At 39.8% G+C, this 23,055-nt stretch overlaps 1 protein-coding gene across 1 annotated transcript in view; it reads right to left on the bottom strand.

Moving 5' to 3' along the window:
- The window catches only part of LOC140203413 (uncharacterized), a 103,807-nt gene that overhangs the window by 64,225 nt on the left and 16,527 nt on the right, over window positions 1-23,055 (bottom strand). The window contains exons 2-5 of the mRNA XM_072269477.1: window positions 7,479-7,531; window positions 6,428-6,532; window positions 1,394-1,501; window positions 1,106-1,262 (exon numbers count right to left, since the gene is read on the bottom strand). Coding sequence (XP_072125578.1) covers window positions 1,106-1,262; window positions 1,394-1,408 — 172 coding nt within the window. The 5' untranslated portion in view covers window positions 1,409-1,501; window positions 6,428-6,532; window positions 7,479-7,531. The remainder of the gene's footprint in view (window positions 1-1,105; window positions 1,263-1,393; window positions 1,502-6,427; window positions 6,533-7,478; window positions 7,532-23,055) is intronic.

Below are 23,055 nucleotides of genomic sequence, written 5' to 3'. Positions count from 1 at the left end.
GGTAAACCTCTTCTGCACCCTCCCCAAAGCCTTAACATCCTTCTTATAGTGGGGTGACCATAACTGTACGTAATATTCCAGATGTGTCATAACCAGAGTTTTATAAAGTTACAACATAACCCCCTGACTTTTAAACTCAAAAGCAAGCATTCCTTAAGCTTTCCTAACATCTTATCGACCTGTGCAGCTACTTTCAAGGAGCAAAGAAGTTGGATCACTCTGGTCAGCAGCACTTTTTACTGAACATCTGGTTTTACATTCCATGTTTTACCTTCTCTCATACTTAGACATTTTGCAGCAGGGGACTCTTTCAGAAAATGTTTAATAAATATCCCATCCTTCTCTCCACCTCCAACACTGACCCTGCCCTTAACAGTGTACTGTCTCCTTGCATTTGCCCTCCCAAGGTGCAACACTTCACATTTATCTGGGTTAAAATCCATCTGCCATTTCTCAGCCCATATCTGCAACTGATCTATATCGTGCTGTATTCTTTGCCAGTCTTCTACACCATCCACAACCCCACCGATCTTGGTATCATTCGCGAATTTACTAACCCACCCATCTACATTTTCATCCAGCCCATTTATACACATTATAAATAAACCTTATTTTATATGTAAAATAAAGAAATCTTTTAATGATGAAACTTATATTACTATTATTAAAACTGTTTTCTGTACATCCATATTTCTAATGTTCCCCTGTCCATAATTTCACAATAACTGATGTTGGATTGGCTGGTTGAAACAACAGATTTCACAATCATACTTGAGAATGATTCTAACTCTGAAAAGCGCCATGGCAGAAGCCGTTAATGGTAGCACCCATTTTGAATAGTGGGATGCATTGATGTTGATGTTTACTTAGGGTGATTTTTCAGAGCTGGGAGTATACACACGGTTTTCCAGCAGAAGGTGAACTTTGTATCTGGAGCCAATGGCAAACTGGTTGAATAACCCTGAAAGAAATTAAACTTTTCTGTACTGCACATCTAAATACTAATATGTAGTCCATAAACTGTTGGAAGAACACTCGGGTTCTTCTGGTGGTGAACTTTAATAACATTTTTACTAAACGGCTGGTTTTACATTCCATATTTTACCTTCTCTCATGCTTAGACGTTTTGCAGCAGGGGACTCTTTCAGAACGTGCTTAATAAATATCCCATCCTTTTCTCCACCTCTAACACTGAAGCCACTTGCACCTTTTTCAACATCTGTGTTCACAACCACTTCCACAATATCCTCTTGTTTTACTTCCTAGAAGAAATGCAAAGTAATTTAAATGCCTGTAAATGGTGTGGCAATTATTTTCATTATTTCTATTCCATTTGTCTTCAGATGAAACACGTGCTTTGAAAATTGTAGACAGTAAAAATAAATGAACCTACCCCCTTGTCACTCATGTTTGCAGGAAATAGTTTTTTTGACAACTGTTCTAATCCTTGCTTATGGTCTGTAATGTTAGTAGATGACTTGGTTGGTATTTCCTCCAGCACCTGCACAAGAGAATTCAGTAAGTAATTGAAAAAATAAGATGCTGTTCCACCTGCTCAATGGTTACGTGATGTTATGTCATGCTTAAATTTAAAGAAGATCCGCTGTTCAGTTTTTGAATCTAGACAAGACTTTTATACATTATGCAGACCATTTTTGAGTTATTTTCAACACCTTTGATTTGTTGTAAAAGTATAGGTGGCAGCTAATAATATATTTTATTATATGATAAAGGTTTTTTTTCTCCCTTTTTTCTTGCTTTTCCTAACAGCTGTAACTTTGGTAGTGGGTTTAGATTTTTTTTCTGTATAACAAAATTATTATTTCAATATTACAATTTAATTTAATTTCTATGAATACAGGGTTTTGTGATTGTAACTGTATTTTTAATAGAATGTATTTGGTACTATTTTATTTTTTTTCTTTTGACTTATATATTTTCTTGTACTCTGTATTCTTCTATGCAGAAACCAATAAAAATATTGAAAGAGAAATAATAGGGCATCTTGAAGCATTTGACCAGGATGTGTTAAAACCTATATGTTAAGAAGTCTTATCATAATGGTTTTCTTACTCTAACGACACTTCAATTTTTAGTTAGCATGAGTGGTTTGCATTAACTTAAATTGCCCTGCATTCAGGGAAAAACACAAATTATCTGTATATTCATTCTACATTATTAACTTTTATGTATTGTCACGTGACCAGCAACAATGAATATAGAATTGAGTCAGGTTTTATAAACAAATAAGCATTTATTAAACTCAGCTCAAAATTAGTAAAAAGATAAACAAACGAAAATCTTAACCGGAAGTAAACTGCTATGCGGCCATTTAACAAACCGCTAAACTCAATACTAGTTCTTAAAGCAATAAATGCAAACTCAGTATTAAAGTGGTAAATTCCAAAACAGTTCTCCGAATGGTAAATTTGAAAGTCCAAGAGATTTATACAGTCAATTAGGAGAGACTTTCCTGAAGTAAAGAATTCCTCGAAGACATGACGTTACTGTCGATTCCAGCCAGAACCTGCCTTGTCCGCAGGATTCACGACGACGGAAATAAAAAGCGGTTTAAAGGCACTGACCTTTTTCCTCCGTAGACTAGATTAGATACTGCACAACCTATTCTGCTTTTTTTTAGCAGAGGTTATCTCATGCAGATCACTCTTGAACGAATTCAATAAGGGTTGATCCTCTCCAAAAAACCATCGAATGACTCCTTCAGGTTCCCGTCTTCACTCTCCAATATTACTGAAAAGGTACATCAACAAATCTGGCAGCTATTGGTGAAACTGCTGGCCCAACACTTCTGTACCTTACAACAGACAGTAACTCCGTTTTAAATTAAACTGCGTCATAAGACTAATATGCAGTGTAGCGGAGTATCTGATTAACGATCTAACTGAAATCTAACTGCATCACCAGGGGTCTACACTTATATACCTGGTGAGAACAGGTCATCACGTGACCTCACATCAGCGGGAAAATTACATCATGTGACCTCCGCAAGACCATTACATCATCCTCATAAGACAGTCACAAGATATCCATGAAGTATGTAATCTTCAACAGACTAATAAACTTAAATAACCACTATGTGTCAACTGTGTTAATATTTCTACATCTAAGAAACTTGTTCAAGCTCAATTCCAAACTCTTGATCAAATTGTTTAATGTAGTACTAGGGAATGAGCATTATGAAAGTTGTTGTTTCTCTGTGGGGCACATTTTCTTTAATGCTAAGATCCTATATTACCTTTGAAGAACACATTTTTTAATGCTAAGATCTTATATTCCCTCTGAAATGGTCATAAAAATGCTTATGACATATTGTAGACCATCAACCAGTTTCTAAAATATATTATACGATAATAAATTCAGCTATAGAATTTTATTATAACTGCCATGTTTACATTCACATTTGATTGCAGAAGTTTCATGCTTTGTAAGGTTCTTGTATCATAAATATATTTAATCAATTGGTCTATTATTCTACCTCTTCTACATTCTTTCATTCTGACATTCTCCCTTGCCCCTCTTCCATCAGGCAGAAGATATATAAAAGCTTGAAAGCATGTACCACCGGGCTCAAGGTGAGCTTCTGCCCCACTGGTATAAGACTATTAAATTGTTCCCTAGTACAATAAGATGGGCTCTTGACCTCATAATCTACCTTCTATTACCTTGCATTTTATGGTTTAGCTGCACTGCACTTTCTCTCTAGCTGTTACTATATTATGTATTCTGTTATTGTTTCACTTTGTTCTACCTCCTGCATGGTGAAATGATTTGATCCATATGAACACTATGCAAGATAGCTTTCCACTGTATCTTGGTACATGTGACAATAATCAGAATTAGGTTTATTATCACCGGCATGTGTCGTGAATAATAAGCCATTTCCAATTTAAAATTCTCCAGAGTCTTATAGCATATGAGGCAATTCATTTTCTCCTGTGCTGTCAGTCTAGTGCACAATTAATTGTTCTTTCAATGGGTACAGTAATGGTATAGTGGATGCCATTAATGGAGGAGAAGATGGCGACGTGACACAATGCACAGCGGCCACTCCGATGAATGATATCTGTTATCTGTCAAGAAGGGTGCTGTGCACAATTCTGATTTGATGGAGACAGATGTGAGAGCATGGAGGAACATCTGGAGAAACTTCTGAAATGCCTGTTTCACTGCTGCTGCTACTGTGTGATCCAGAATCTCCGGAGGAGAAGGCCCGGAATCCTCGGCTTTGCTTGTTGCTCGGCAGCCGGGATGGGGTCGAGGCGCTCGGTGTCAAAAGGCTGGTCGGAGGCTCCAAGTTTTCGGATGGATTCAGAGTCGGCTGTGGTTGGGTGCTTCCAATGCATCGGCAGTTGTTGGCGCCTGGAGGTTTACAGCAGGGAGAATTTATCCCTTTTGCCGCCTGCTATCGGGACTATCAGGAGTCGATCAGAACTTTGAGAATGTTTTTACCGTGCCCATGGTCTGCTCTTTATCAAATTATGGTATTGGTTTGCACTGCTATAACTATATGTTATAACTATGTGGTCTTATCAGTGTTAGTCTTTGGTTTGTCCTGTTTTTTTTGTGATATCACTCTGGAGGAACACTATCATTTCTTAATGCATGCATTTCTAAATGACAATAAACAAGAACCGAGTGTCCTTATAATCTAATCTAATACTAGAATTCAAATTCCATTGTGGCAGCTATGGAATTTAATACTTGAAATGTGAACAGAAGAAGTGTACCTACTTTATAAAGATGACTATTGTAATACAATACCCATCAATATTACAATCCCTGGGTATGTTTTGGCCTACCATCAGAACAAACCCTATAGAGGTAACAGCCCAATGAAAAGTAGGTATGAGGGAGTAGCTCTTGGATTCGACCCTCGAATATTAATACCATCAGGACGAATATGGGCAAGGAAACCTCCTCCTCATTAACATCCCTCTCAGATGATTAATCATTGCTCCCCCCTGTTGAACAACACAAAAAAACTTGTGCAGGATTCACTAAAGGTTAATTTGCAGGTTGAGTCAGTGATGAGGAAGGCAAATGTGATGTCAGCATTCATATCAAAAAGTCTAGAATATAAAAGCAAAGATGTAATGTTGAGGCTTTAAAAGGCATTAGTGAGGCCTTACTTGGAGTATTGTGAGCAATTTTGGGCCCCTTATCTAAGAAAAGGTGTGCTGACGTTGGAGAAGGCTCAAAGGAGATTTGTGAAAATGATTCTGGGATTGAAACGCTTATCATATGTACTCACTGAAATTCAGAAGAATGAAGGGAGATCTGATTGAAACCTATAGAATATTGAAAGGCCTTGATAGAGTGGATGTGGAGTGGATGTTTCCTATGGTAGGGAATCTAAGAACAGAGGATGCAGCCTCAGAATAGAGGGATGTCCGTTTAGAACAGAGATGAGAAGGAATTTCTTTAGCCAGAGAGTGGTGAATTTGTGGAATTCAATGCCACAGGTTGCTGTGGAGGCCAAGTCAGTGGGTATATTTCAGACAGAGATTGATAGATTATTGATTAATCAGGACATGAACGATTGGGGCTGAGAGGGAAATGGATCAGCCATGATGAAATGGCAGAGCAGACTCGATGGGCCAAATGGCCAAATTCTGCTGCTATATCTTATAGTCTTAAACTTAAATGTTTTTTAGAATCTGGAACATATTGTATAGATAATAAAACACTTTCAAAGCATAATTTTCCAAAAGGAATTGAATAAATACTTAAAAGGGAAGAATTGCAGGGCTGTTGGGGGGAAAACAAAAAGCATGGGGTTGGTTAGGCTCTCGAAGCTGCGACATGCACAACAGGCTTAATGATCTCTCTCTCTCTCTCTCTCTCTCTCTGTCTCTCTCTCTGTCTCTCTCTCTCTCTCTCTCTCTCTCTCTCCCTCTTTTATAGGAGAGGCATATTAATCCAGTATGCACCTTCATACAGCTTTGAACCAATAAAAATTAACGAATCAAAAAGAAATCTGAGTAATATAGCTGCTGTTGACTCCTGTGTTTTAGTTCAGATGAACTGTGGTGGCATTTGCTGTCAGCCCAGTACAATCCTCGCTGATTTGATATGACACAAACACCACTTTTCAATGTATATGTGACAAATAAAGCTAAAGCTATTCTTTATTTTTCTTTTCTTGAGGGGACAAACTTTTTAGTCCCCTGAGTATGTTAAAAGTATTTTCTGTACATAATTATTCACATTAATGTGCACACCAGAATCTCACTGCAAAATAATCTGTGAATCTATTTTTCTGGGTAGATTCCATAATCTGATATTTTCAAAACAATTTGTTGTCCATAGAAACAACGTGTAGGAATACGTCGGCAGATAGTCTTCAATTTTATTCAGATTACAGATTATCCAATTTTAATTTATTTCATCTTCATTATTTACATACGTTTTTGTCTTTGTATTCTTCAGTCAATGTGTAGTCATATACTGGTGAAGACCCTTGAGGCCTTGGTCTGACAGTCTCTACAAATCCTGCTGGCAACTCACACACCTGTAAGGAAATAAAGTACCAATACTAAATAATCTAAAATGGAATGAATAAATGAAATGCCAGCTGCCCTCAATAAATAAACATTGTTACACATCATGCAATTGTGATAGTGCAAACAAAATCTTGAAATGATGTAGATTATGAATAACTGAAGCTTTTTATATTCTTCCACCTATCACTTACAGAACAGGCAGCAATGAATTGTCAAGGTTATAAGGAAATGGTGTACATGATTTCTGGAAAGGTGTTAAATATTCAACAAAATAACAGGGTCTGAAATTAGCATTAAAAAACCAAATTGTTTTACCTATGTTTTAGTACGGGATGGCACTGTGGCATAGCTAATAGAATAACTGCCTTATTCCAGGATTCAGTTCTGACTTCTGCTGCTCTCACGTAAATTCTGCATGTTCTCCCTGAGACCTTGTGGGTTTCCTCCCACAGCCCCGAAAAACAGGCCAGTGAGTTAATTGGCTACTGTCAATTATCCTCAGTGTAAATGTATTGTAGGAGACTCACAGTAATTAATAGGTATGTAAGAAAAATGGGTTACAGAAAAATAAAAGGAGGAAGGGTTTGTCTGAGAGCTGGTGTTTACTAATGGGCTAAAGAGCTCTCTTCTGTCATAATGAAATATGAAATGGATTGCTGGATATACTCAGAAGAATTGGCAGCATAATGAATATTTCTGGTTGACATTTGAGTAGTTAGTTTTCTTTCAGATTTTTATGCTGTGTGGTATTTGTCATTAATATTGATATAAATTTATACTGTTTCAATGAATATAACTCACAATAGATATTTTAAATTTTGATTTCAAATTTTAGGATAGATTTTCTGAAACACATATTGTTCAACCTAATTAATTTGTGTAGGATGCATAGTTAAAATTATAAATTATAGCTTTTAGATATCTTGCACTTTTTTTGTAAAAAGTATTACTTACAGAATCATGTTCTCCAGGATCGGTCTCAGCATCTTTTAAGCACTGGACTGAGCCTAAAAAAGCATTAGAAAATCACAGATCTTAATATTCATGTATGGGTACTTTGTCTTGTTTCGAATATGGTTTCTACTTTCTATCTTATAAATCTAGCAGGCAAGAGCTTGTTGATTACAAAATATTGAGGCAATTTACTCCTTTTAAAAAAAAACTGCTTCCAAAATACGATTATTACAATGGCTGCTTGTTTTCACCCTCAGATCAAAGAGTTTATTTCAAGTCCAATGCTAAAATAATAAATGCATGATCGAAGGAGAGGGAAACACCCTTCTGAGATCAAAAGTAGATTAGAGCAGGAGCAATTAAAGGGGGAGGGGTGGCATTACTAGTCAGGAAAGCTGTCACGGCACTGCTCAAATAGGACAGATTGAAGAGCTTGTCTACTGAGGTAATATAGGTGGAACTGAAAACTCAGGGATGACCACGTTACAGTATAGGGATTATGTTATAGACCACCCAACAGTACACAGGATTTGGAGGAGAAAATTTGTACAGAGATTGCAGACTGTTGTGTGAAACATAAGGTTGTGATAATAGGCAATATTAACTTTCCACATATTGACTGGGACTCCCATACGGAAAAGGGCTGAATGGGAACAAATGGAAACAACTTAAGGAGTATAGCAAGTACAAGAGAACACTAAAAGAGGAAATCAGAAGTGCCAAGAGAAAACATGAAGCTGCTCTCGCAGACAAAATGAAGGAGAATCCCGAGAGATTCTACAGATATATTAAGAGCAAAATGATAGCAAGGGACAAAATTGGTCTTCTGGAAGATCAGAGTGGTCATCTATTCATAGAACTAAAAGAGATGAGGGAGATCTTAAGTGGATTTTTTGCATCTGTATTTAATCAGGAGACAGACTCAGAGTCTAGAGTAGTGAGGCAAAGCAGTAGTAAGGTCATGGAACATACTGTATACGGATTGCAGAGGAGGAGGTGTTTGCTGCCTTGAGGAAAACTTAGGGTGGATAAATCCCCATGGCCTGACAAGGTATTCTCTCAGACCCTGTGGGAGGCTAGTGTAGAAATTATAGGTGCCCTAGTAGAGATATTTAAAGCAACTTTAGCCTTGGGTGAGGTACTGGAGGATTGGAGGAAAGCTAATGTTGTTCCATTGTTTAAGAAAGGCTCTAAGAATAAACCAGGAAATTATAGGCTGGTGAGCCTGACATCAGTACTGGGTAAATTACTGGAAGGTCTTCCAAGGGACCGGATATACAAGAATTTGGATAGACGGGAGCTGATTACAGATAGTCAGCATGGCTTTGTGTATAGTAGGTCGGGTCTAAGCAATCTTAGAGTTTTTTGAGGAAGTTACCTGGAAAGGTAATGAAGACTAGGCAGAGGATGTTGTCTACATGGACCTTAGGAAGGTCTTTGACAAAGTCCGGTACAGGAGGTTGGTCAAGAAGCTTTAGTCACTTGCCATTCAAGATGAGGTAGTAAATTTGATTGGATATTGGCTTCATGGAAAACAGTAGTAGGTGGTTGCCTCTGACTAGAGGCCTGTGAGTAGTAGTGTGCCACAGGGATTGGCATTGGATCCGTTGTTTGTCATCCATTATCCAGATCATTGATATCATGTGCTAAACTGGATCAGCAAATTTGCAGATGACAACAAGATTGGGGTGTAGTGGACAGCAAGGAAGACAATCAAAGCTTGGAGCAGGATCTGGACCAGCTGGAAAAATGGGCTGAAAAATAGCAGTTAGAATTTAATGCAGTCTCTTGTGGGGCATTGCACATTGGGAGGACAAATAAGGGTAAAATTTGCACGGTGAGCAGTAGGGCACTGAAGACCTGTGATCATCACAAGAAATAGTTTAACTTCCCTTTGGACCAAATAAGAGACCAGCAATAATAAAAAGAGCAGAGGACAATGAAGGCTACCAGTTGGCTGTGTGTGCCAACATCACCAGCCTCATCTCTTGGCTAAGCAGAGAATACACGTTCTTTGCATAGTCCTATAAGATTCCCTGGCAGACACTTCTGACATTCTGCAAAAGCTTAGCCTTAGTGCAAGCCAAGTGCCCCTTGCCATTCTTCCAACAAGGGTCGGGGTTCAAAGTTCTGGATCATTGAGATCTCCTCTGGGGAAATTATAACCTGTACAAAAAGTAGAAGTTGCATCTGCATCCGAGGGGGACCAATATCCTTGTGGGCAGGTTTACTAGAGTTGTTGGGGAGAATTTAAACTCATTTGTCAGGGGGGTGGGAACTGGAGTGACAGGGCTGAGGATGGGGCAGTTGGTGTACAGGTAGATGCAGTGTGTAGTGAGGCTGAGAGGAAGAACGGGCAGGTGATGGGGCAAAATTGCTCTCAGTGGGATGAGTTGAAGTGTAACGTAGGAGCAAAATTGAAAATGGTGATAAATACAGGCCGGAGGGTGTTGTATTTGTATGTATGCAGTGCATTGTATGTATGCAGTGTATGAAATAAGGTAGATGATCTTGTTACATAATTAGAAATTGGCAGGTACTACTGAGTTGTAACTGAAAGAAGATCACAGTTAGGAGCTTAACATCCAAGGATACACACTGTGTCGAAAGGACAGGCAAGTAGACAGAGGGGATGGGGTGGCTCTGTTGGTAAAAAATGAAATCAAATCTTACAAAAGAGGTGACATAGGATCAGAATATCTAGAATCCTTGTGGGTAGAATTAAGAAACTGCAAGGGTAAAAGGACCCTGATGGGAGTTATATGCAGGCTTCTGATAGTATCAAGATGTGCAGTATAAATTACAACAGGAGATAGAAAAGGCATGTAAAACAGGCAATGTTACAAGAGTCATGGGGGATTTCAATATACAGATAGGTTGGGAAAATAGAAGTCTCAAGTTCCTTTGCACCTTGGATTTTTAAATGTTCTGCCTATTTAGAAAATAGTCTATGCTTTTGTTCTGTCTACCAAACTGCACGACCATATACTTCCCAACACTGTATTCCAACTGCCACTTCTATGCTCATTCTTGTAATCTGTGTAAGTCCTTTTGCAGCCTCCAGCTTCCTCAGCATTACCCACACCTCCACCAATCTTCGTATTGTCTTCAAACTTGGCCACAAAGCTATCAAAGATTCAAAGTACATTTATTATCGAAGTGTGTATGCAGTATACAACCCTGAGATTTGTCTTTCTACAGACAGCTATGAAACAAAGAAACACCATGGAACCTGTTCAAAGAAACCCTCATACACCCAACGTGCAAAAAAGAAAAGAACAAATCATGGAAACAGCAAAATATCAAGCAAGTAACAATGGAATATTGAACATCAAACTGCAGAGTCCTTGAAACAGTCTAGGAATGTTCAGTTTAGTTCAATTTAATCTAGCATTGTTATTTGTTGACTGCAGGCCGCTGAATCAGTTCATCCCAATCAAAATCGCACAAAATAGGAATAATAGTAAAAAAAACAGTAACTAGAAACAAGTATAATATGATCTACAGCATCCTCTAAAAACAAATCCAATCCACAAACCTCACCAATCAAACCTTGCCCAATACCCAAGGCTCCTGCACCTTCCTCCAGCAGCAGTGAAGGAGAGCGAGAGAGAGAGAGAGAGAGAGCGATCGGTCAAATGAAGGCAGACAACACTGAACACTGTTATGTACCCCGTAACTGGGTTGCCAAACCAGCAGAAATGGACCACTAGTTGGAGTCTGGTTTACTAGAAACTAATAAAGTTTTATTAAAGAAATAAGTAACACAGTACTCTAATCGTAAGGATATAAATGCAACAGGTTAGCAATGATAAAACAGACATGTACACAGAACTAGGGTAATAGGAATCAACCAAGCTCTATCGCAGTCTAGGGGTAAAATGATCAGTCTCAAGTGACGCAGAGTTCAGTTCAGCTTAGTACTGTTCGCAGTAATCGCTGTTGTACCGTTGGAGAGAGAGAGAGAATGCAAATTTGATTCAAGCAGACCTTTGATGTTCTTTGCAGTTGGCTTTTGGGCGGACCCTTTTATGTCTTTTGTGGTCACCGACTGTGACCCCTCCGTTCCGGATACGACCGTTCTTCCGCGGTGAACCTGGCACCCAGGCGAGGGCAGACACACACACCAGGTTCCCACCGATCGTACGCTTTTCACCCTGTGCATCTATGGTCGGTTCCCGCGAACCAGACCTCCAAACTGCCACCAACTTGTGGGGGCACACCGCTCTTCCAGGGTCTCGTTATCTCGTGATCTCGTGGTGTGTGTGTGCCTTAGCGAACCTGTTCTTTTTATCCCCCTGCTGGGGTATCGCCTGTCCATCAAACTTCAAACAGTTCAGGTTCAAAGCAACCGGTCTGTCAATATTCTGAATTGTGTCTCTTTTCGTTACCTATCTCTCCTCTCTCATTAACATTTTGAACATTTCTCCATTGTCTCCCTTATATCTCTCCCATTAGCATCAATCTTCTGATAACTTGGTTTTTCGTCACAACACCAACTCATCTTCCGCTCTCATCCTCATTGATTTCAATCTTGCCTGATGCTTTCATCAGTGAGTTGGTCGAGAATTGGAGCCAATCAATGGGTTTGCAGTCCACCATTAGGCCACACAGTCCATTCCCAACCTCACTCACAACCATGCCAAATTCCCTTGGAGATAGCAAAGCGCCAGTTTGCTCAGTCGACCCAAAAACACGTTATTAAAATGTAAATTACAGGCTCACTTCTGTCATCCAAATCATTAACATACAAAATAAAAAGAAGTAGTCCCAATACAGAACCCTTCAGAACACCATTAGTCACTGGCAGCCAACTTGGGAGAACTCCCTTTATTCCCAATCTTTGCCTCCTGCCAATCAGTCAATCCTCTATCCATGCTAGCATCTTTCCTGTAATACCAAGAGTTTTTAATCTTGTTAAGCAGCCTCATCTGCAGCATCTTGTCAAAGGCCTTCTGAAATTCCAAGTACACAACATCCACCATTCTCCTTTCTCTATCCTGCTTGTTATTTCCTTAAAGAATTCCAACAGATTAGACAGGCAAGATTTTCCCTTGAGGAAACCATGCTGACTTTGGCCTGTTTTATCATGTGCCTCCAAGGACCCTGAGACCTCATCTTTAACGATCAACTTCAACATCTTCCCAACCACTGAGCTCAGGCTAGCCGGCCTACAATTTCCTTACTTTGGCCTCTCTTCTTTCCTAAAGTGAGGAGTGACATTTGCAATTTTCCAGTCCTCCAGACCATGCCAGAATCTAGTGATTCTTACCAATCTCTCCACAATCTCCCCTGCCAACTTTTCCAGAATCCTCAGCAGCAGTCCATCTGGTCCAAGTGACTTGTCCACCTTCAGATCTTTCTGCTTCCCTTCTCCCTAGTGATAGCAATTGCTCTCACTTTAATACTGATACGTCCCCCTCAAATTGCAAGGTGAAGTCTATCATAATATGATCACTGTCTCCTAAAGGTTTCTTTCCTTTAAACTCCCTAATCAAAGCCATTTCGTTATACAACATCCAATTCAGAATAACCTTCCCCTAGTGGACTCAACCACAAGCTGTTCTAAAAAGCCATCTCGTAGGCACTGTACCAATTCTCGACACCAACTTGGTTTTCCCACAAGGATTCTACATCTTCCGATCCTATGTCACCTCTTTCTGAGGCTTTGGTTTCACTTTGTTACCAACTGAGCCACCTCACCACCTTTGCCTACCTGCCTGTCCTTTCAGTGCAAGTATATCCTTGATGTTAAGCTCACAACTATGATCTTTCAGCCACATCTCAGTGATGCCCACAATGTCATACCTACCAATCTCTAACTACACTAGAAGATCATCAATCTTATTCTGGGTACTGGGTGCATTCAAATATAACACCATCAGCACTGTATTCATCACCCATTTTGATGTTGTCCCATGTTAGTCCGAAAGTCATCCCACTGACTGCATTTTTGCCCTATCAAAATGTGGAGAGTATTCCGATTGGCTGCATCACCATCTGGTATGGGGAGGGTTCTACTGCATGAGATAGAAGTTGCAGATATTTGTAAAACTAGCTCCATTGTGGGTACTAGCCTCTGTATTATCTAAGACGTGTTCAAGGAGCAGTGCCGCAGGAAGGTGGCATCCATCATTAAGGATCCTCACCACCCAGGACACTGTTACTGTAGGGAGGGAGTTACAGAAGCCTGAAAGCACAGCGATTGTATAATATGTAACTCAGTTTTTTCTCTATATTTATTTATCATGTATTTTGTTGTACTGCTGCCATAAAGTTAACAAATTTCATGACAAATACCAGTGAAATTAAACCTGATTCTGATTCTTTCACCCGCCTTGGATGTCCTTCCTGACAGTCTCACTTAACACTGCATCTAGTTGTATACCAACTGCCCTATCCTCAGCCCTGCCTCTCTATTTCCCAAACCCCTTGAACAGCTCTAGCAAACTTACCCACACGGATGTTGGTTCCCCTCGGGTTCAGGTGTAACCTGGCCCTTTTGTACAGGTCATACCTTCCCCAGAAGAGATCCCAGTGATCCAGAAATCTGAACCCCTGTCCCCTGCACCAGTTCCTCAGCCACGCATTCATCTGCCAAAATATCCTACTCTTGCCCTCACTGGCATGTGGCAATCCAGAGATTACTACCCTGGAGGTCCTGCTTTTGTTAGCTTTCATTTCAAGAGGGCTAGAATTAAGAGCAAGGATATAATGCTGAGGCTTTGTAAGACACTGAACAGACCGCACTTTGAGTATTGTGAGCAGTTTTGGTCCCCTCATCTAAGACAAGATGTGCTGACATTGGAGAGAATCCAGAGGAGGTTCACAAGAATGATCCTAGGAATGAAAGGCTTATCGCATGAAGACCAGTTGATGGCCCTGGGCCTGTATTCGCTGGAGTTTTAGAAGAATGAGAGGAGATCTGATTGAAGTCTATCGAATATTGAAAGGCCTGGATAGGGTGGATATGGAGAGGGTGTTTCCTATAGTGTGTGATCTGGGACTAGAGAGCACACTCTCAGAATAGAGGGACATCCATTTAGAACAGAGATGAGCAAGTTATTTAGTCAAAGGGTGGTAAATCTGAGGAATTCATCGCCACAGGCGGCTGTGGAGGCCAAGTCATTGAGTATATTTAAAGTGAAAGGTGATAGATTTTCAATTAGTAAGAGCATCAAAGGTTACAGGAAAAGGTAAGAGAATATCATGCAGCAGGATAATAAATCAGCCATGATGGAATGAAGGAGCAGGCTTGATGGGCCAAATGACCTAATTCTGCTCCTATGCCTTGCAGAATAATACTATGCACCAATAATCAGCCACATAGCAGACATCCCACCTCTCCCGGAAGTTCTGGGACTCTCCCGCAAATTAATAGTGGCTCCCTGATGCCCGCAAATTATATACAATGTCCCAGAAATTGATTTTTTTTTGAGAGCGAGCGTGAGAGAATGCACAAGAGCGAGAAAGCAAGCGCGAGAGTGAGAGCGAGAAAGCAAGCGCAACAGAGAGAGAGCAAGAGGGAGAAAGCAAGCGCAAGTGAAAGCGACCATGAGCAAGAGAGCGCACAATAGAGAGAGAGCAAGAGCGAGAGAGTTCCAAAAAAAGTCAGAGTGGCAGAGTGTTCCAAAAAAAATATAAAACATACGTCACCTCAGACTACACTAAAGTGTACCCCTGCCTAATAGGGGTCAAAATAATGACAGTGTTTCTCGCTGCACTGTTTGCAACAGTGACTTTTCTATTGACCATGGTGGGTTAAAATGTAAAAGACATGTTGAGGTGAGTTTAACAGGTGTCATTCGTTCATTAGCATAGCTAACGTTATTTAAACTAGCTGAGAGACTGACTGATCTTTTCCACGGATGCTGCCCGACCTGCTGAGTTCTTCCAGCATGTTGTGAGTGTTATTTAAACTAGCTGAGAGGCTGACCGATCTTTTCCACGGATGCTGCCCAACCTGCTGAGTTCCTCCAGCATGTTGTGAGTGTTATTTAAACTAGCTGGCAGGCTGCTAAGGAGCTACTCTACTGCAGACATCCCACCTCCCCCAGAAGTCTCCCGCAAATTGATGATGCTACCTCCCTGAAATGAGTTTTTGTAGGGTGGGATGTCTGACATAGTGCATAATTTTACCTTGCATACCACTCTACAGGTCACCTACTATACAGCAATTATAACCAGTGAATGAATCTGTGATCCAATTAGTACATATCTGTAGTTCCTAATGTGTGACAGTTTGTTTAAAAGCTTAAAACAAAATATACTCTATTCAGAAAATCTCCACTCTGCAAGTGTAAACAATGCTCAAGAACTTTGTGGCTTTGTAACGTTGTCTAGCAATGAAGTTGTTATTCTCTGATGTTGTGCAATTTATGTAATTTACAGTATTTGGATCATACTGACTTGCAGTGGGTAGGGAAATGCATTGAAAAGCTAATATTTCCAAGTCAATGAAGTTCACACTCACTCATCCCTAAGAATCCCTTGTGGAACATTAAAAAGGACAATTTTAATCACTTCTGCAAGTTGACTATTTCAGGATACGATATTGGTAAAGAGCTGAGGTAGAGGCAGCAGGTTTTACTTAACTCCCAACAATTAGATGGAATCAATGTAACAATATGCTACAGAGTATCATGTTTTCCTGTACAAGTGATCACTATTGACTAATTCTTTTGTACCTTTTCCTGTAGATTTAAATCCTGTATTAAAGAGGGTGGTTTGTAGACAGGGAGCAATATGCAACTTCACTCTTGTTTCTCAACTTTTAGGAGGAGTCCTTCTGTTATGAGTTTTCATTCTAAGTATCATAAGTACAGTAACCATAAGAGAGAATCATCATAGACCAGAAATAAGTTCCTCGTTTAGGTTTTTCCTCAATAATTGCCAGAATGTCATGGTAGAAAAAGAAGTCAGTCAGATTAATGCACAATTCATGCAGTGGCAAAATCACTTTTTAAAATTATCCCTCACTTTCAAGTGGCAATCAATGCATTTTCATGAGTATATTGACATGAATTGTGTGACTTTAACAAACTTTCTATGTGAGTCATCCCAAGATGTGCAGAATGCTGGTAGCTGCCTCACTAGTGCAATTAACTCTACATAGTACAGAATGTCTAGAACCCTAAATGAGAATGTATTAGAACAATGCTCTTCTCTTGAAAATCCATATATGAATGTATATAATAATGCGTAGTCAAACAGAATAATGTCATTCCTCTTTCACCTCTTGTAAGTGGGTTTTAATGGCATAGAGTAACATCACAGTGCCCTCTCTAAGGCTGCTGGATGGCTGTTTCCTTTTTCTTTGAGTCCACCTTGGCATCCAGAAGAAAATCTTGCCCTACTCAGCTGGCTTCAGGCTGAAGAGACAATCTGAGACATCTGGCAGCAGTATATGAATGAGAGCTTGGAAAATTGGGAATGAACATTGAAGTCCTGAACCTGCTCGGTGTGTGACCTGAGGGAACTGGGAAGACAGTGCTGTAATAACATGCTGACACTCAGAACACACCACCATTGTTTCAAACTCCCACTCTAAAGCTGATGCAGTTGACAGACCCTGAGTCACAGATGTTTTGGTCGCTGCTTTCTTTACTTTTCTCTTCTGAGCCATTTCTCTGGACAATCTGAGCAGTTCTCTGCAGTGAATAGATGTTTGAGTATAGGTTGGGTGGGGTGGGCATACTGTATCTCCTCTGCAGAAGAGAGATGAGTTACTGCATGCTACATCCTCAAGTATTTGAACAAAATGCTTATGCATACCATCCTTATGCAAATCCAGCTGATTAATTTGTAATAAGCAACAACTGTTTTCATACAGAATGGAGAGTTGCTCATGAATAGCATTTTATGTGCACAATGACCAGCAGTTTAGTCTCAACTAGGATCAGACCGAGTGGAGCTGTATGTAGTGAAAAATTCACTTGAGTCTGCATGACATTTTCTGTGAGACCATTAAGTTTTATTATTGGTGTGCCACTCAACTAAATGTATTTTGAGGTCATGGAACTTCTTATAATGTCATTCCTTTGCCTATGAATATGCACTCTCGGACAAGATAATTGTTGCCCACCTCCTGTTAGGTTGTACTAATGGTGCCCCTAATGCACATGACTTTGCTCTGGCATCTATCTTCGTCATGGGTATTGCATTACCTCCCCCTCTTCCTCCAATATGACAGCTATGATGTGAGCAGCTGCTGTCTGGCCGTCGTTAAAGATTGCTTCTAAGGGTTGCTATTCTTCTTCGATTGTGCTCAGCAAAGTGGTGGCAGCAGCAATGAGATTGTTGTGGCCCCATTATGAACTGTAGTGTTATGTCTTGTTCTGGCAGGAAAACACCCAAATGCTATTGCACAGTTGTTTTTGACCATTTTTTTAAACTTTGAAGGCAACAGGATTTGGTTCTAGTGCTAAATGAAACATATTACAGCACATCACAAAAATAAGTGTAATCAAATTTCCTGACTTAAACATTGGTTTCTGTACTCTGTGCCAAAAATGGACTGATGTCAGTCACTTCAAGGTTCATGTAATATACTAACTATTATTGATTTCATCCTATCACAGAGCCATTCTTTCAATCATTGAATGTGTTATTTAAACATATGGTAGGGTTATATTTTGTGATGGATAATCCAATAAATTTTGAAAACATCTTTCAAATGTGTAGAAATAATGACTGGCAATATTATCTTTGAATTTTGTCACATATGACAGTAATGCCTTGTTGGCTATGGGCGGTAATCACATGGCATGAAATTTATGCAATTGGCAGCATGGGGGAGCTATATTACTTTCCATTGGGACCTCATCACTAATTACATGAATCACTCCCAAGGTGTCAATTAATATTACTCTTCTATGGATCTTATTCTGATTGGGTTTTGATTGAAGAAGTGAACTCTTGTTAAATGTTTTAAAATGAAACACTTGTTTCCTTTTTTGCCACTAGAACTAAGAATAATTAAGATGATCATGTTTGCATCAATCAATGAGATTTTATAAGATCATCTAGAAATAAGAACAAGTGTAGACCATTTGACCTCTTGAGCCTTTTCCATCATTCTGCAAGATAATGGCTGATCTTCTGCTCAACACCATTTTCCTGTCTATCTGCATATCTCTTGATTCTTCTAATGTCCAGCTATCTATTGAAGGAGATCAGTGGCTGATACTCCACTGCCTTTTGGAATCAAAAATTCAAAATTCATCGGTTGAGAATTATCTTCCCATTCCAGTACTAATTGGCACACCCCTTATTTTGAAACAGCGACTCTAAGTTTATTCAATGAGGGGAAACATCCTCCCTATATACACCTGTTGAGCCCTCTAAGAAACATATATTTCAATGTGGTCACCTCCTCTTCTTAAATTTAGAGAATAGAGACTACCCTACTCAATCATATGACAGATTTCCCATCCCAAGAACCAGTCTGGTGAATCTTTATCACACTTCCTCAATAGCAGGAATACACTTTATTATTTAGAGACCAAAATTGAAGGCAATTTTGCAGATGTCTCCCTACAGCCCTATATAATTGTAATTACACATCTTTATTTGTACATTCAAATCCACTTTCAGTAAAGACTGTTTATCTTGTTAACTGCCCAGCATACCAATGTTTACTTCAGTGACATACCATACGAGCCCAAGCCCAGCAAGGTATCTTTGACCATTAGCATTTCTCAATCTCTCATCTTTAGTTTACATTACTTTATGCTACTTTCCTCTCATATGATCCAAAAACATTTCTACGACTGCAAATCCAGCATCATTTTCATTCTTGTATCCATTGTCTTTGATCATTTGATAATATCTTTTCCTGCCCCACTTGTATCATCGACCAATCCATCATAATTAGCACACCTTATTTATCCAACTTCTTTTCCTGCCTTTTCGCATGAATGATATTATCTATATCATAGGGGCAGCTAAGCTGTGTACACTGACAAACTCCCAAATTGAAAAATATTCAAGGTCAATGGCTTAAAATCTTATTTTTAGGATAGTTGTTGGCAGCAACCTGCAGTTTGCAGAATAACTTTTTTTAATTTATTGAGATACAGTGCAGAATAGGCCCTTTGAGCATGCTGCACAGCAATCCCCCAATTTGATTCTAGCCTAATCACAGAACAATTTACAATGACCACTTAGTCTACCAACCGGTACATCTTTAGACTGTGGGAGGAAATCGGAGCACCCAGACGAAACCCACACGGTCATGGGGAGAACTTATAAACTCCTTACAGGCGGTGGTGGGAAATGAACTGGGATCACCTGCACTGTAAAACATTGTCTAACCACTATGCTCTGCTTAAGTCCTTGGTGCCAAGAAAATACAATGTAATTTCGTAACTTTCATGTATCATTACGTAATAGAATAAATAGAAGTATTTTAGCATGATGCTTGAGGGTTTTTGTTACAATTAACCAAATACCAAAACCCAATTCCAACATCAGTTTAGCTTATCAGTTGCTAAGGTGAAACACAGCTTAACTGAAGGCATATTAAGAAACAATTATTCTAAGGACCCAAGGCCTAAAGACCAATTTCGAACCATACGTCTTGCAGTCAACGTTTAAAAAGAGATGTGTGGTAATAAAAATATTCCCTTAAATCATTTGTTTTTCTACCTATTGAAAGAAAAGTGTTCTAAATATTTAACACCAGAAAACAATTTAACTCAGTTATTAGTATGATTTGCATATTCATGAAAATAAATAAATCTAATTTCTCTTCTAAAATTTGTCAATGCAAAGTATTTAATGCATCACATGATGAATGCTACCATTCACAAGTGATAGGTGATAGTTAATTTATTTTTATTTAGGCATTAATTCTTCAGTAATCACTCTGATAATCCATCAGTGTGCTTGGTGAAGAACATGTGGAAATAGTTAAGACCACAAGATATAGGAGCAGAATTAGGCCATTTGGCCCATTGAGTCTGCTCTGCCATTTTATCATGGTGGATCTATTTTTCGCCTCACCACCCAATTTCCCACCTCTTTCTCTCCCCCGCCCCCCAACCCGGTATCCCTTCATACCCTGACCAATCAAGAATCTCTCAACCACGTAAAAACTTGGCCTCCACTGCTGCCTGTGGCAACAAATTGCACAGATTTACTACTGTCTGGCTAAAGAAATTCTTCCTCATCTCTGTTCTAAAAGGACACCTCTCTATATTGAGGCTGTGTCCTCTGGTCTTAGACACTCCCACCATAAGGTGCATCCTTTCCACATCCACTCTATCAAGGCCTTTCACCATTCGATAGGTTTCAATTAGGTCACCCTTCATTCTTCTAACTCCAGTGAATACAAGCCCAGAGCCATCAAATGTTCTTCATATAACAAGCAGTTTAATTCTGGAACTATTTTTGTGAACCTCCCTTGAACCCTTCCAGTTTCAGCAAATCCTTTTTAAGATAAGGGTACCAAAATGGCACAAAATACTCCAAATGAGGCCTCACCAGTGCTTTATAAAGTCTTAGCATTACATCCTTGCTTTTATATTCTAGTCCTCTTGAAACAAACTCTACCAGCAAATTAAGTTTTAGGGAATACTGCACAAGGACTCCCAAATCCCTTTGCACCTCGATTTTTTTGTGCGTTTTTTCTCTCCATTTAGTTAACCCTTTCATTTCTTCTTCCAAAGTGTATGACCATACACTTCCCAACACTGTATCCCATCTGCCACTTATTTGCCAATTCAACTGATCTGTCTAAGTCCTTATGTAGCATCCTATTTCCTCAAAACTACCTGCCCCTCCACCTATCTTCGTATCATCTGCCATCAATTCTGTCATCCAAATTATTGACACATAGCATTAAAAAGATCAGTCCTAACACAGGCCCCTGTGGAGTACCACTAGTCACTGGCAGCCAGCCAGAAAAGGCTCCTTTTACTCCCACTGTTGACCTCCTGCCAATCAGCCACTGCTTTATCCTTGCTAGAATCTTTCCTGTAAAACCGTGGGCTTGTAGCTTGTTAAGCAGCCTCATGTGTGGCAACTTGTCAAAGACCTTCTGAAAATCCAAGTAGACAACATCCACTGATTCTCCTTTGTCTGTCCTGCTTGTTATTTCTTCAAAGAATTCCAACAGATTTGTCAGGAAAGATTTTCCCTGAAGAAACCATGCTGACTATGGCCTATTTTATCATGTGCCTTCAAGTACCCCGAAACCACATCCTTAATAATTGATTCCAACATCTTCCCAACCACTGAAGTCAGACTAACTGGCCTATAGTTTCTTTTCTTCTGCCTCTCACCCATCTTGAAGAGTGGTCTGGCGTTTGCAATTTTCCAGTCTTCCAGAACCATTCCAGAATCTTGTGATTCTTGAAAGATCATTACTAATGCCTCAATGATCTCTTCAGCCACCTCTTGCAGAACCCTGGGGTGTACACCATCTATCCAGGTGACATCTACCTTCAGACCTTTCAGTTTCCCAGAATCTTCACTCTAGTTATGGTAACTTCACATACTTCATGCCCCCTGACATCTGGAACTTCCATTATACTGCTAATGTCTTCCACCATGAAGGCTGATGCAAAATTCATCTTGTCCGCCATTTCCTTGTCTCCTGTTACTACCTCTCCAGCATTGTTTTCCGGTGGTTCAATATCCACTCTTACCTCACTTTTACTCTTTATGTATCTGAAGAAACTTCTGGTATCCTCTTTAATATTGTTGGCTAGCTTACTTTCGTATTCCATCTTTACCTTAATGACTTTTTTAGCAGTCTTTTGTTGGTTTTTAAAAGCTTCCCAATCCTCTAACTTCCCATTAATTTTTGCTCTCTTATTTGCCCTCTCTTTGGCTTTTATGTTGGCTTTGACTTCCCTTGTTAGCCATGGTTGTGTTATCTTGCCTTTCTCTTTGGGATGTATCTATCCCGTGCCTTCCAAATTGCTTCCAGAAATTCCAGCCATTGCTGCTCTGTCATCATTCCTGCCAGTGTTCTTTTCCAATCAATTCTGGCCAACTCCTCTCTTGTGCCCCTCTAATTCCCTTTACTCCTCTGTAATACTGATACATCTTACTTTTTTTTTAGATTATGAGAACACGCAGTCCTCTTTTATTGTCATTTAGTAATGCATGCATTAAGAAATGATACAATTTTTTCCCAGAATGATATCACGGGAACATATGACAAACCAAGACTGAAAAACTGACAAAACCACATAATTATAACATATAGTTACAACAGTGCAAAGCAATACCGTAATTTGATAAGAACAGACCATGGGCACGGTACAGTCTCAAAGTCTCTCGAAAGTCCCTTGAAAGTCCCATCATCTCATGCAGATGGTAAACCTCCGGCGCCGCAAACTTGCCGATGCAGCATCCCGGAAGCATCCGACCACAGTCCAAGTCCGAGTCCATCCGAAAACTCTGAGCCTCCGACCAGCTCCCCGACACCGATGCACCGAGCACCATCTCCGCCAAGCGCTTTGACCCCAGCCCCGGAACAGGCAATAGGCAAGGCCGAGGATTTGGGGCCTTCCCTCCGGAGATTCTTGATCGCACAGTAGCAGCAGCAGTGAAGCAGGCATTTCAG

This window comes from Mobula birostris, chromosome 1 (genome assembly GCF_030028105.1).
Source record: "Mobula birostris isolate sMobBir1 chromosome 1, sMobBir1.hap1, whole genome shotgun sequence".
NCBI classification, from domain to species: domain Eukaryota; kingdom Metazoa; phylum Chordata; class Chondrichthyes; order Myliobatiformes; family Myliobatidae; genus Mobula; species Mobula birostris.
The sequence above is the reverse complement of the archived record's forward strand: the minus strand, read 5'-3'. Positions and strand labels throughout refer to the sequence as shown.